Source organism: Sus scrofa, chromosome 4 (genome assembly GCF_054392235.1).
Source record: "Sus scrofa isolate SSC_HxYL_T2T_F1_AM1 chromosome 4, Sscrofa_HxYL_maternal_Yorkshire_Landrace_v2.0, whole genome shotgun sequence".
NCBI lineage: Eukaryota > Metazoa > Chordata > Mammalia > Artiodactyla > Suidae > Sus > Sus scrofa.
This window is the reverse complement of record NC_139386.1, coordinates 39833564-39848916: the sequence shown is the minus strand read 5'-3', so window position 1 is coordinate 39848916 and position 15353 is coordinate 39833564. Positions and strand designations below refer to the sequence as shown.

Sequence of the window (15353 nt, the reverse complement as noted above, 5' to 3'; positions counted from 1 at the left end):
TAATAATTGTTATATTTGGGGCATATTTACTTCATACATACAGACACATACACATTCTCATATACTTTTTAAAATAAATAAAGTTATTTTTTATTCAGTTGAAGCTTCTTTTGCACTTCTTGCCAATTCCTTTTTCTTTTTTTTCTTTCCAAGGTTCATAACTATTCTGAGGTTGATGTTTATTTTCCCTCTGCATGTATTTATTCTTTTGCCTTGTATATATGTGCTATACATACGATTGTATTCTATGTTTTAAGTGACATGTTAATTGAATAAATTGTTCTGAAGTGATTCTTTTTAAAAACATGATACACGTGGATCTAGTTCATTTCAACAACTGTATTCTTTTGATTAAATACATAATAATTTACATGTCCTTTTCCTATGGATGGACACTTTTGTTCATTTTTTATACTTTTTTGTAGTTGTTTACACTTTTATTCAGTTAAAAATAATGCTAGGCGTCCCTGCTGTGGTGCGGTGGGCTAAGAATCAGATGGCAGGAGTTCCCGTCATGGCGCAGTGGTTAACGAATCCGACTAGGAACCATGAGGTTGCGGGTTCGGTCCCTGCGCTTGCTCAGTGGGTTAACGATCCGGCGTTGCCGTGAGCTGAGGTGTAGGTTGCAGACGCGGCTAGGATCCTGTGTTGCTGTGGCTCTGGCGTAGGCCGGTGGCTACAGCTCCAATTGGACCCTTAGCCTGGAACCTCCATATGCCTCGGGAGCGGCCCAAGAAATAGCATAAAGACAAAAAAAAAAAAAAAAAAAAAAAAAAAAAGAATTGGATGGCAGCCTGTCACGTCCCTGTGGAGGCACAGGTTTGATCTTTGGCCGGTGCAGTGGGTTAAAGCATCCAGCGTTGCTGCAGCTGCTGTGTAGGTCTCAGCTGTGACTCAGATTCAATTCCTGGCCTGGAAATTTCTATATGCTAAAATGTCTTTGTACATTAGTGCACGTGTGTGAAAGTTTCCCTAATTTCTCTAAATTAAATACTTCATTGTGGAATTGTCATGTATTTGGACTTCTTAAAATATGCTTGAAATTGCTAAATTTCTCTATAGCATTTGTATCAATTTACCTTAGCATAGCATAAGTGGAATCAAACAATATTTATGATGGTATTATTTCACTTAGCACAAAATTCCAAGTTTTTGTCCATGTAGCATGAGACGGAATTTCCTTCCTTTTTAAGGCTAAGTAATATTTCATTGTATGTATGTATATACCATATTTTGTTTATCTGTTCATCTGTTAATGAATATTTGGGTAGCTTCAACCTCTTGACTATTGTGAAGAGTGCTGTTATGAACATGAGTGTACAAATATGTCTTGGAGACCCTGCTTTCAATTTTTTTTTTCTTTTTGCTTTTTAGTGCCTCACCCACAGCATATGGAGGTTCCCAGGCTAGGGGTCCAATCAGAGCCACAGCTGCCGGCCTACATTGCAGCCACAGCAACATCAGATCTGAGGTGCATCTGCAACCTATATACCACAGCTCACGGCAACACTGGATCCCCAACCCACTGAGTGAGGCCAGGGATCAAACCTGTAACCTCATGGTTTGTAGTTGGATTTAATTCCGCTGTGCCATGATGAGAACTCTGTTTGGAGTCCCTTGAATTTCCATGTGAATTTTAGGATGAATATTTCTTTTTCTGCCAAAAATGCTGATGGGATTTTACTAGAGATTGTGTGGAATTTCAAAAACTTTTAAAGATTTTCATTTCTTATGTCTTTGATCTCTGTATAACTTTTCTTTTTCTCTATGTTTGAAAGTAAAGGACTTTATATATTTTTCTATAGGCCAGTCATTAAATAACTTATTTCCCCATTGATTTGGAATGCTGTATTATCATATATGAAGTTTCATTAGCTGGGTGGGCCTATCTCTGGACTCTCTTCTTTTCTATTTGTCCATTTTTCTTTACATGTAGTAACAGTATATTTCTTTCATTATTTAAGCTCTATAATAGGTCTTACTGTTTGGTTGTGCCACATCTGTGTTTTGTTGTTGTTGCTGTTGTTGAGCTATTCCTGGCTATTTTTGGCTTCAATTCTCAATATGAATATAAGAATCAATTTTTTCTCTAATATATTTACATTTTTTTAAAAGTCAACTTCTGTTGCCATTAACAATTTCCTCTGTTACATTTTTAAAATCAGGGTCAGCCTGGTATATTGGATGTTTCGATTTATGTATATTTATTTTTTAATTTTTTAATTTTTATTTTGCTTTTTAGTGTTGCACCTGAAGCATATAGAGGGCCCCAGGCTAGGGTTCCAATCAGAGCTACAGCTGCCAGCCTGCGTCACAGCCACAGCAGTGCAGAATCTGAGCCGTATCTGCGACCTACACCACAGCTCATGGCAACACCAGATCCTTAACCCACTGAGTGAGGCCAGGGATCCAACCTACAACCTCATGCTTCCTAGTTGGATTCGTTAACCACTGAGCCACGATGGGAACTCCCTCATGTGTATATTTATTGTGTAAACAGTGTAGCTGATTTCTCTAATATTTCCTCTATGGATTTTCTCAGATTATCTACAGATGATTAAGGCAATTTCAAATTAGGACAACTCGTTTCTTCCTTTTCAGTCCTTAAGTGTTTGATATCTTTTCTTGTTTTGCTTCATTGGTTAAGACTTCCAGTGTATTGCTGGATAGAAGTTGTGATAGTGAGCAACCTTTTTTTTTTTTTTGCCCCTTTTTTTTCTTTTTTTGCTCTGATTTAATGCTTGAAACAAACTTACAAAGCCATTGCCACCTTGGATCAAGTCCTATATGATGTTGAAAAACAGAAGATAGATTATTACTGCTCCCACTAAAAACCTCTCAGTTATTTCCAGCTACTCATCGGTAAGTACCCAAGTTCCTTAAAGTGGTCCTCAAGGAACCTCGGCCTACACTGGTTCCTCTCTACCTTTCCATCTTCATCTTGCATCCCTGCAGCAGTCTGCACTGGACTTCCTTCAGTTCTTTGAATTTCATCTCATTTGAGAGCTTTTGTGTGTGCTATTTAATCAGCCTAGAATATTGTGTTTCTCCCCTTCCATTCCTTCTCATCACCTAGTTAAATTCGGTGTTTTATTTTCTTAGGAGATTTTTAAGATCCTCTCAGACCAGATCAAGTCCCAAGGATTCCAGTTTTAGAGCATCATGTATTTCACTAATTAAATTGTAATTATATATTAATATGCTTGCTGCTTTTGGTGGGAACCAGTCCTCCCCACCAAAATGTGATCTTCATTAGCGAAATCACTCTTTCACTGACTGTATCTTTAGAAATTTGGAATGGCCTGGCATATTGGAAGGGCTCAAATACATTTCTTGAATAAATAAATAAATAAATAAATAAATAGATGTATTTTTATAGCTAAAAATCTCTTTTAAAATGGAAATACACTTCTCCCACTCTAACGTCAATTATTTCAGTTGAGTCTAGTTTGATTGGCTATTTGCCACATCAGATAAATATCTGGCTGAGCATAGATGGGTGGGTTATTTGTAAAATGGGTAGGGGCAGGGAGAGGAAGCAGGGAATAAATGACTTTGGGCATCCTGAAGGCAACACAGGATCTCTGAATATTTGAAAAGTTAATGATACTGATTCACTTGTGAGGAACATCTTTGCCTTTCCTTTCCACCTTCTAAATCCAGGGATTTTTGGATCTAGGGATTTGTGGAATATGACCGGTTGTTGGACTCTCTTCAAGATTATTGGCTGCCTGAGGAGAGAGTCATAGAAAACACACAAGAACCTGCTGATCTAAGTTCATTAGGGGGGAATCTATGTAAGATGGGGTGAGAAGAGCATGGATTTGGAGTCACTCTGACCTGGATACAAATTCAAGTGCTGTCACCTTAGGTTTGGTAAAATATGCAAACTTTGCCGTACTTCCCTAAAACGTCTTGTTTTCTCACCTATTAAAGGCGGTTAATGCTCCTATGCTTAAATCTTTCCTGCTTAAATTGTATGGTGATTGGCTTTGAATTGTAATTGTGGTGGGATTGACATTGAATTTATGTCCTTTCAGCCAATGGACTTTAATAAATGGCATCCAGGAGATTTTCTTTCTTTCTTTTTTTTTTGGGGGGGGGGTCTTTTTGCCATTTCTTGGGCCACTCCTGTGGCATATGGAGGTTCCCAGGCTAGGGGTCTAATCGGTAGCCGCCGGCCCGCGCCACAGCCACAGCAACATGGAATCCGAGCCACATCTGCTACCTACACCATGGCTCATGGCAACGCCGGATCCTTAACCCACTGAGCAAGGCCAGGGATTGAATGCGCAACCTCATGGTTCCTAGTCAGATTCGCTAACCACTGAGCCACAACGGGAACTCCCAGGAGATTTTCTGTGTAATACATGTGGTTCTGATATTTCCATCATGCCTCTAGAAACTTCTTTTAAAGGCAGATTGTTGTGTCAAACTGAATCATGCAACTGAGCCAGGTTTCTTATTATTGAGACAGGGCAGAAATTCTGTTTGTTTATAGTATTTTTCCACCCAAGTTTTACTTCTCTAAGAAGAGCATAGGAGAGTTAACATTTCAAAACATAGTTAAATAAAAAGGCCCATTTTGGCATGCCAAGCTGTCAGAGAGTTATTTTATCTCTGATATAACACTATAATAACATTGTTTTGTGCTTGACATAATCACACCAGTTTCTTTCACTTTTGCCCTTGGTTTTTGAAGATGCAATTTAGAGGGAAAAAGGATTTAGATATGAGATACTGAAATCTACTGAAAGTGTGTAGAATTATTTAACAGTACAACAGGACTGCTTGTTTCTTTAGAAGTGACATCAGGTAGGTTAGCTAACTGAGCTGCCAAGACTGTATTTTAATGATCTCTAGAGTGCATCTCCTATTTAAAATTCTTTGTCATTTAGTCTGCATGTGTTAAATCACTGACACTTGCTAAATTCTTCTTTAGATTTGTTTTCTACTGTTCGGTATTGATCATTTGATCTCTTTGATGTGTGATAGGAGGATGACAGTAGTTATCTAATTTTCACCAGTCTTCCCTAAGATAGTAAATATATTTATTCCATATCTTATCTGTCATCAGCTGCAGATTGTGAACTGCCCTGATAGAAACTTTCAATTCAGGACTCCTATTTTACTCAGCTCAGTAATGCAAGGCTAACACACAGCCCCCAATTCTCTATGGCTTGTGTCAACTGAATAAAAAATGCACCACCTAAAACTTGAGGGTTATGTTTTATTCGTTGGACAAAATCGAGGACTTAAGCCCGGGACACACATCTCAGAAAACTCTGAGAGATCGCTCCCAAAAGGCAAGGAGGGGAGCCAGGATATATAGGAGTTTTGGCAACAAAGACCGGGGTAGTAGGACCATCAAAAGATCACTGTTAATTACAGAAAAGTAGATATCTCAAGTTAAGGAGTTTTGTGCTTTTCTATTATGGGAAGATGCAAAGTCTGGGCTTATTGAAATGCTTCCTTTGATATAAGCACCTCAGCTCTCTGACGCCAGTATCCTGTGTTTTCTCATCTCGGAGGCTCCTTGGGATGCACTGGTGGGGGTGGCAGCAGCTGCTGGCCATTCTGTTTCAATCCCAAGTTCCCTCAGGGCTCACCATCAGGCAGCTGCAGTGTGTTGGCTCACTGGCTGCAAAATCTTCTGTTTGCTGATATGGCAGGTAATATTTTCAACATTTAGGGTGTGTGTGTGTGTGTGTGTGTGTGTGTGTGTGTGTGTGTATGTGTGTTCTCACTTGACACTTGCAACCACTAAGATTAAATTGGTAGTTCCTTTGTTTCTCTCTCACTTCTCTTTTTCACTCCAGTATCCAAGCTGAAAAAGAAACCCCATGGGACATGCATTCTTGTGGTTGAGAGTAAAGGGCTCTTAAGAGACAGGCTCTTATGGCAAAACTTGCAGTGGTGCTCAACGTTCCTGCTCAGCTGTGACCACTCATTCACATTCCATTGGCCAGAGCTGTCTCATGGCCTAGTCCAGTGTCATTATGTTCCAAGAGAGAACATAAGTCATGTTCTAATAACCTATAATGGAAAAGAATCTGAAAAAAGAATATATGTATATATAACTCAATCACTTTGCTGTACACCTGAACCTATATCAACATTGTAAATCTACACGTCAGTTAAAAAAAAGAGTCTTCCTTTTGAATGATTTGATCACGAAATTTCAGTGTACATATAACTTTCCTCAGGAAAACGATCATTATATAGATTGGGCAGTATGGTTGGTAAAGTGCTAAATTCCATAAAGTCCATTTCCCCTAAAATAGTAAATGGTGTCCCCTCCATACTGCTGCCCAGAGTGTTTCACTGTTCTATTCATTACCTCTGCCTCCCTGCCCTAGTCCAAGCCACTGTCACCTCCCAGCCAGAATGTGGCAGTAGTCCTCTAACTAGCCCTCCTCCAAGCCCACCTCCTTTTCTTACTGCTTCCCAGCCTTCCATTACACTAACCCTAGTGATGTTTTCTAAATGTCGATCTCAATTTGCCTGACTACTCTATCCCCACCCAAATTCCTTATGGTGCCTCCCTACACACCCCGAGTCTGCTCTCCTGCTGTTCTGGTCTCGCCCTCACTCTCTGCTAACGTAATCTCAGTGCTCTCCCCACCCACCAACTCCCCTGCCAATGTCCCCCAGTCCATTTGCACTTGTTTCTCAGATCTCACCTTCTCAGCAAAGCTGTCCAGGACCTCCAGGCCATGATAACTAGTCACGAGTCTCCAGAGACTCACCTTGCATATCCCCAATATCACTAAGCCCTGTGGGTTGTACTCCTTAAATACCCCTGGAAGTTGATGAGGTCCGTAGTACCTTACACTGCTCACTTTACAGTGTATTCAGTGACAGTGGCTTTGGCGAAAGCCCTCCCTCACACCAATCCTCTTTTCAAGGGAATACCCAGTGGCTGAGGAGAAAGCAACCACTTCAAACTTGTCTCAAAGCAACCGTGTTCCAAACACAACACACCTCATGTTTTAGAGTATATAGGCTCCCTGTGATCATTGCTAAAATTAATCAGTGTACCCAAAGGTGTGACTGCCTTTCCTGCTGTGGGAGCAGTTTGGGTTCTAAGTGATTAGATTGCTAAGAATTGGTCTGTGCTCTGCCTGTGGCCGCCACGCGTTCCTGAGTTGGATCCCTGTACACCTTGAGTGGCCTGCATTGCATGTTGAAGCAGACGTAATGGTGCTCTGGCAGGCACGTCTCCATTCAGGAACAAAATGTATAACTTCTGTATTTCGGAGGTCAAGGTAAACAAGCTGCTTTGCTTGTGGATTGTCCCCAAGTGCCAGTACCCAGGATGGCTCGTGGTGCACTGCCCTGTTGGCGAAACCACCACCTCCAGAGATGATATTATTGTGTCCATGGATTCTGATGAAGTCAGGTCTGGGCTTGCTTGCAAGGCAGACAGACCAGGTTTGATTTGAGCCAGCTCTCAGGAACCAGTTTGGAGAGGGTGGGTCACAAGCTATGACTTGGAGTTGGGCTTGGCCTCTTGCTCTTCTCACTTTTGCTCAACTCACAGAGACTGAGTTCAACCATTTTTCCCTGAAAATTGTTTCAAGGAGACTGTTTTCCTTGCCTTCTTGGAATTCATAGAATGATGGGGGTCCATAAATAACTTGGATAAAAATGAGAAGATTTTAGATTGTCTCACTGACTGGTTGGGGGCCTGGCAGGAAGCCTCCAATTCACTGTAAAGGAATCCATTTTTTCATCTGTTTTTGTCTTCCCTTCTTTGTTCCTTACCTGGGAATGCCCTTTTCTTTATTTCCAGGTTGTTGAAATCTTCTAAGGCCTACTGAAAATGTTACCTGATGGGAAACTTGCTAGATTTCCCCCAGTCTGAATTGACATTGATTTATGCTACTCTTTCTTGAAATTTTACTTTGTTCTTTCATTCAGCATGTGTGACATTCTGTGCTTTATTTAAAGTTATTGTTTACCTGTTTTCACCCCTCAAGTTTTTAAAGGATAGGAGTGGAACTTATCAAATGTGTCCGGTCTCCAGTGCTCAGCACAAAGTCCACTGGGTAGGAGGCCTGTGAATTTCTCGAATGAATCTGAATCTTTAAGCTTTGTTCTTCCATGAAAAGAATGTTGCACAATCAAAATCTTCTCCGTAAACAGATGGGCACTCAGAAAGGACTGCTCTGGGGTTCTTTTATCTGCTTTGCCATGAATTTGCAATTTCCTTACCACTTCAGGCCAAAATACCAAATTTCCCAGAACAACTCTTATTCCTCCTCCGTAACTGAGTCCAGAAAAAAACAGCCGTTCCATCGGACCTAGTAATTTTGTATAGCGCACTTGTATAAGATTACGTGTTAAGAGTAAGATGCCAAGCTTCCTTTCAGCTGAGGCTGGAGTATTCTTGTGGGGAGGTTAAGCCTCCTGAAATCAGAATCAGTGTCCTCAGACTTACCACGTTGAATTGAGCCCCAGAGACATGTTTTTCCATCGGTAGTCTTTTTCTTCTTTTAATGGTAGAAAACATTGTAAAATTCTCACTTCGCTGTCTTCCTAGTCTTAACTGTTCTTGGGAGGAATCAGGTCAGAAGAAACTGAGATTAGAGTCTGTATCAAATTCTCCATAGAATAAATGATCCGAGAAACACCACCCACTGCTGTCAGCATCTGTTGTCTCTGCAAGAAGACCGCAGCAGTAATTATGCACAGGGTTAAGTCATTTAAAACAATAACTTGATCAATTTTGAAAATTACGTGTGGAGAATAAAAGGGGACCTGAGGATTTTTATACTGTTTTTGTGATGTGATCATCTGTCGCCAGGAGAGTCACTTTGTAATAGGAATATTTTTAGGTTCGTTCTTAACATTTTCTTCCGAACTCACTCCCATAATCCTTTTCATTACTCTTGACAGGCTGGTGGCTCTTGTCCTGGAGGAAAGCACCCCTCCCAGCTTCCCTGTGAATGAATAGATTGGGACCTGGTGTGATAATGCGTTCTGATTAACGAGAGAGATCCTGGGTCGACTAAGAAAAAATAACGGAGAACTTAGGCAGGCTGTTATGTAGTTATTTACTTTTCTTCTTGTTCCTTTGAAAATGAAAATCCTGAGCTTTTCTTCTGATATATTTTATATGTGTGAAAGAAGATAGCAGTGCAGTTACTAGGAGGAGCGTGACCCTTGGATTCAGACAACTGATAATTCGACTCTCGGTTTCAACCTAATGGTTGCATGAACTATTTCTATGCACTTCAGTGTCCTCCTAATAACTACTTTGCAGAGTTGCTGTGAACATTCATATAAACAATCTCAAATATAGCTATTATTTTTATTAATATCAATGTTGCTTACCTACAGAAAACACAAGTTCCTGGAGTATGTATTTTTTGGGGGTGATCAGGGATAACATATTATTATTCTTTTTTGGTTTCTTTTTACTCAGTATATGCACAGTTTTCTCATGTGTGTATTTGTGCCTATGAGTGTATGTGAGTGAATTTCACATATTACATATCAGGTACTATTTCAGATACTGTGATAACATTAATGAATAAAATAGACAAGAATTTCTACCTCCCACAGAGCTTACATTACTACAGTGGATGCAGCTGGAAGCTGATAACTGTTATGAAAAAATTAAGCGGGAAAAGGAGTTCCTATTGTGACGCAGGGGAACTAGGAACCATGAGGTTAAAGGTTTGATCCCTGGTCTCGCTCAGTGGGTTAAGGATCTGGCATTGCCTTGAGCTGTGGTGTAGGTCACAGACGTGGCTTGGATCCCGTGTTGCTGTGGCTGTGGTGTAGGCTGGCAGCTGTATCTCTGATTCGACCCTTAGCCTGGGAATCTCCACGTTCTGTGAGTGTGGCCCTGAAAAGGAAAAAAAAAAAAAAAAAATTTAGCAAGAAAAGAGAGATGGAGGTAGGGAGTGGGTTACAATTATAAACAGGGAGGTCAGGGCCTATGATGCTAGTTTTGTGCTCTCTGAGGTTTTCATGTATAGCTTTCAGAATGGGGGCATGGGAGGAAGGGAGGTGAGGGGGCAGAATAGGAGACTTGCAGGAGAGCAGAAGCATTTCCTTTGTGTAACATGTGTCAAAACAGAAACTAATATGGAAGAGTGAAGTTTTCCAGATGGCTGGTTTTATTTTATTTGAGCAAAAATCTTCCTTCAATATTTTGTACACACCCTGCCCTGCCTTCCCAAACAGTTGGAACTGAATATAGTCCACCTGTTCTGTGACGGCTCCAGGAGGTCCTCGCTGTGACTGTGTCACGTCTGCTCCTGATCTGTCATGAAGCCAGCCCCTTAGGGCCAGCAGAGATGCTTTTGAGTTTTACCTACGTCATGGCAATGATCGCCAGTTCCACATACAAAGGGCTATTTAAATTTAAATTAATTGGAGTAAAGGACACTAAAATGTCAGTTTCTGAGTCACATGGGTCACATTTCAAGTGTTCAATAGCCACATGTGTCTAATGGCTACTCTGTTAGCCCAGATCCAGAACATTCCTGACATTGCAAAGAAACGTCTAAGTATGTGCTTGTCATGTTTCATGATCCTGCCTCTGACGTTTGTTATGGTACTGCCACCCGCTTCCAAACCTATCTCTTCCTTTCGATTTGTTGTTTTTATAGGTTTAAGTACTAGATTTAGAATTGTGTATAAAGTTAACGGTAAGCCGGCTCTAAGAGCAGAAGAGCTGTCTTATGTTCAGGTACCTGAGTTTTCATACTTGGAATTTATATTTCTATTCTGACTGCCCCGAGGCCTTTTTTGCTTGGTTTTGTTGTGTAGCTGTGCTCTGGGTGGTCAGAGAGTCAGACTGCTGAGTCATTGTGGGAGAAGTGCTATCAAACTTTAAAGGTAACATTGCACTTTTATGGAAACGCTTTAGACCCAGTCACCAGCCCCTTATTTGGAGCAGTGCCACTAAAGGAGAGTTTATTGACTGGCTGCCTATACACACCAAGCAGTCTGTTAGGCCAGGAGATACAATCAAAAGTGAACACGGCCCTAAACCCTGAGGAGGTCACCGTTTTGGTGGCAGAGAACATCAGAAATAGGCAGAGTTTCATTGTCTAGTGCCCAGGTATGGCCAGGACACTGAAGGTCCAGAGGAGAGGGGTGCATGAGCCAGCCTTCCTGAAGGTGGTGGAAGGGGGTGAGAGAGATAAAGAGACCAGAGGCCGGGGACGGATTCTTAAATGACATCCTAAGGGACACATGGGTGTTAGTCACATGGTGATGTTGGGAGAATGGGGTCAACAAGACATGATGTGCCAAAGTTTAAGTTTAATATTGAAAGAATTTAAAATGAGAGAAAGCCTGTGTGTACTGAGATAGACAGGCTTTGAAAGGTATGTTGAAGTGATGGGTAATTGGCAGAGGGGCAGTGGGATGGCGACAGAGGCTGACCCGACTTTTTAGCAGTTCAAGTCATACACTCTGGAAGTTAAGTTTGAGGGAGTTGGGCTGGAGGCTGGACACTAGTGGAGGTGGGTGGAGGAGGAGGGAGTCATTGGAGCCCAACAGAGAGATAACGAGGGCCTGATGTGAGAGAGTGGAATGTGGTAGATCAGGGGACCTGCTGTCAATCAGTATTTAAGGGGGTAAGATTAGCGGTGTTTGAGGACTGATGAGACATGGAGGATGTGAGAGAGAGGAATCATCGATAACGCTAAGCTTTTAGGAGAGCAGATTAATTTGAACTCTTCTTCCAAGTTCCTGGTGATAGGTTTTGACCTGGTGCTGCTACTAGTGTTTTGCATCAGCAGCTCTGGTGTCCAGGTTAAAGCTGTGGCTCTATAGGACTCCATCACTCACATTTGTGAAAAGAACTTGAACCCTAGACCATCGTGAAACACTACCCTTGTACGACTTTAATTTTGCAGTGGCCCATGAAAATTTATAGAAATTTGGCTTCATTTCTAGTGGCTGCAATCCAGATGCCAAAATTACCCCATTTGCTGGGACATCCCTTGGGTGGACTATTGAATCTGTTACTCATTAGGAACAGCTGAAAACCATCAACAAAATTCCTGTGCTGTGCCAACAATAACGCCAGTCAAATTTCAAGGTAACTCCAGGTTTCAGAAAGTTATGAATCTCAAAATCTGCCCAGCTGAACCCTTATTTGTATTTTTACACATATTCATCATGTGAAAAACTAGTGGCTTCCTTACTTCACATAATTGTACATGGCTCTTCTTAGATTATAAATGAAATCCTGAGTTCTGAACGTTGGTGGAGACATGCTTATAGATCTGTAGTCAATCACTTGAAAGTAAAAGTACAAATTCAGTCCGATGGTGGTGGAACCAGAAGTCAGAGAGGAGCCAGCCCAAAGGGTCCATTATGATGGAGACCATATTGAAAGCAAGAATTCTTTCATACCTGCAGTACATTTTAAGAGGATTTTCCAAGCCCCAGTGATATTTTAATGATGTCTGTTAAGCTTCCAGAAGAACCCAGTTCTCTAGTTTGTAAGATTAAGGAGGTATGCCAAAATCCATGTTGATACTTGGGTCCTCACTGACATATTTCATGCCTGCGTGGCTGAAGCCACAAAACAGTAGGCGCCTGCCACGTTCTTTTAAACAGTTATATTTAGCTACTGCATCTGGCCTTTGTTGCTAAATATTTTGTTTTCTTGTCACTCTAACTGCACCATCAAATTGAATCTTCGGTCGTCTGGCAATTTTTGAATGACTTCTTAGAAGCTGTAAAACCGTGTTCCCTAATCAGGAGGATTTGGACAAGGCTTATGGTATGAGGAAAGATGACCATCTTTCTAGAAATTATGGGACAGTTTATACAGCATCTTCAAAATTTTTATCTGAAGAATAAATGGTATGCTTGGTGATGCACAAGTACTGGCAATTGAGAAGCATGGGAAATTTCCACAGTTTTTAAACATGTTTGATACCAAGGAGGAAAAAAACAAGCTGATTTTCATGGCTCTTGAGAGAGGTTACATTAACCATTTGCTCAAAGTTGGATTTATGAAGGTCATTGGCTCCTAAGAACCTTCTTCATCAACTGCCCTCCTTTGTATGATGTCAATGAAGGTTGTTTAGCAACACAGCAAAATAGTTCTGTGAAAAGATAAATATGTGTTTCATTAATCCCAAGGGGAGCTTTCTAAAACACATTTTTTAAAAAGTAAATAATTAGTGTCATTCTGTGAGACTCATGGCTTCTTAGGGTGGAAAAGAAGGAAAAAAGGACATCTTTTCAAGCCATTTGTGATTTAATACCAGCTGGACAAGTGGGCTGAAAAACCTTGTGAATTATATGTTATATTAATTTGCACGCTTTTTCTCGTTCTTGAGAAACTGGCCAACCCCCACAGTCTTTTGTCCATGGGGCAGATGGCTCTGAAACTTTGATCTTTGCAAGCCAGTTTGCCAGATGTAGTGGACAGAACATGTGTGACCTTTTTGTGGGTCAGTGCAGCCTGGCTGATCGGAAACCATACGTTCATCTTGAATGATTTTTATTTCCAGGGATTACAGCAGAAGTTCTGGTGGTGACCTCTTTCGATGAACTGCAGAGAAGGGCCCCAGAAGCAAGAGGGAAGATTGTCGTTTATAATCAACCTTACAGCAACTACTCGAGAACAGTGCAGTACCGCGTCCAGGGGGCTGTGGAGGCTGCCAAGGTGGGGGCTTTGGCATCCCTCATTCGATCAGTGGCTTCCTTCTCCATCTACAGGTTGGTCGTTATGTTTCTTTGAAATGCTTTCAAAACCCCAGGTTTTCTATGAAAGAGAAGCTCCTAGGAAATGAAAACAAACCAGTCAAATGAAAATACTGACGGTTCATGGAATTTTCCCCTATCCCATATTTGGTCATTTGTTTGTCATGTCTTCATTGCCCCTTTCAGGATTCCAAGCATCACTTGCGCATTCCTTTAAAAAGTTTTCCACATCCACGATGATGCCATAACATTCCTTCTATAACCAATATATTTTATGTATTTGCACTGGAGGGAGAACTGAATTCATGTCTGCATTTCATCAAAGATTCCGAATGACCTCAGAGGAAGCCAGGCTTTTTTTTTTTTCCATTTTCACTAGAGAAGTGAAATAAAAATAAAGTGGGTAACCTGATGGGGGCCATCTATCGTGTAGTGGAAAGAGTTGGGAAAGCAGAGCACCTTGGATATAGACCTGGTTCTGCTTCTGAAGAACTATTAGGCCTTGAGAGTGTTCTTATTTTTTTAATTGAAGTGTAGTTTCAGGTGTACAGCGTGATGATTCAGTATTTTTGCAGATTATACTCCCCAAGTTATTATGAGATAATGGCGATAATTCCCTCTGCTGAACAATGTATTATTGTTCCTTATTTAGTTTATACATAGTAGTTTGTACCTGTTAATCCCTTACCCCCTTAGGAATGTTCTTAAAACTCTTTGGGCCTCACTCTTCTCCTCTATTAATCAGTGATGATGAACACTCATTTACCAAATGATTTTATCTATAAAGGTCTATGTAAACGTTTGGTGGTATTTTCTGAGGGTCACGTCGTAAGTTTTGTCTTTTTCTTTGTAGTTCTGATTGGGGTCATTGCAAAGCACTTTATCGACTTTCAGTCTTAAGAGGAAATTTGGCATTGCAGTGGGTAAACAGTCTAAAAATTGACCTGAAGACATTGGGCCGAGTTTAGTAGCTACATCACCTATCAAGGATAAACATCGATGAAAGAAGTGCCATTTTAGTGTTATAGCCTGGTCTCTGTAAGATTAGAAAAACATGCATAAATAACTGCAAATAGCATTTATTTGGATCTCAAACCTAGATCTTTAGATTTTTGTGTAAAGGAATGTCTTGTTATTTTGCACATGTGCTCTTCGGAGCTGGAGACACAGTTGCCTGACCTTAATTAATTATCACCCTACACCTTTGAAAAGAAAATAACTGAGGAGACATCAGCGACTAGGAAACCCAGGTAGAAAGCTTTCCAAAAGGGCAGAGAAAAGGAAAGGAAGTTTTTCTTTCACGGGGATAAGTTATCTTCCTGGGGAGGAAGATGGGGCTTGTTAAAGCCACTTGTTAAAAAGTTCTGTGAGAGAAAACCTAGTTACAGTGATGTCATAGGGCTAAAAATAATGCTCTTTGTAGAGTCTTAAGGTTTGGTGACTAGTAAAATAGCAATTTGACCATATTCTTTTGGATGGTTAATCATCCCAGGAGGGAAGTCCTGAAATAGCTAGCTTACTTCCCAGAATCCCTCAGTTACCCCTTAGAATAACATACTCAGCAACTTGTGGTCATTCACCATGATTTCACTGGTCATGAGGCCTAAATTATGGAGCCAGTCTGTTGCTTTGTGAAACTAGGTGATTGCCAGAAACATTTATTT

General features: G+C 40.8%; 1 protein-coding gene across 1 annotated transcript in view; it reads left to right on the top strand.

The window, feature by feature from the left end:
* The window catches only part of CPQ (carboxypeptidase Q), a gene marked incomplete at its 5' end in the record, with an annotated part of 363554 nt that overhangs the window by 33340 nt on the left and 314861 nt on the right, over positions 1-15353 (top strand). Inside the window, 1 exon segment of the mRNA NM_001243691.1 lies at positions 13497-13704. Within this exon segment, the coding sequence (NP_001230620.1) occupies positions 13497-13704 (208 nt within the window).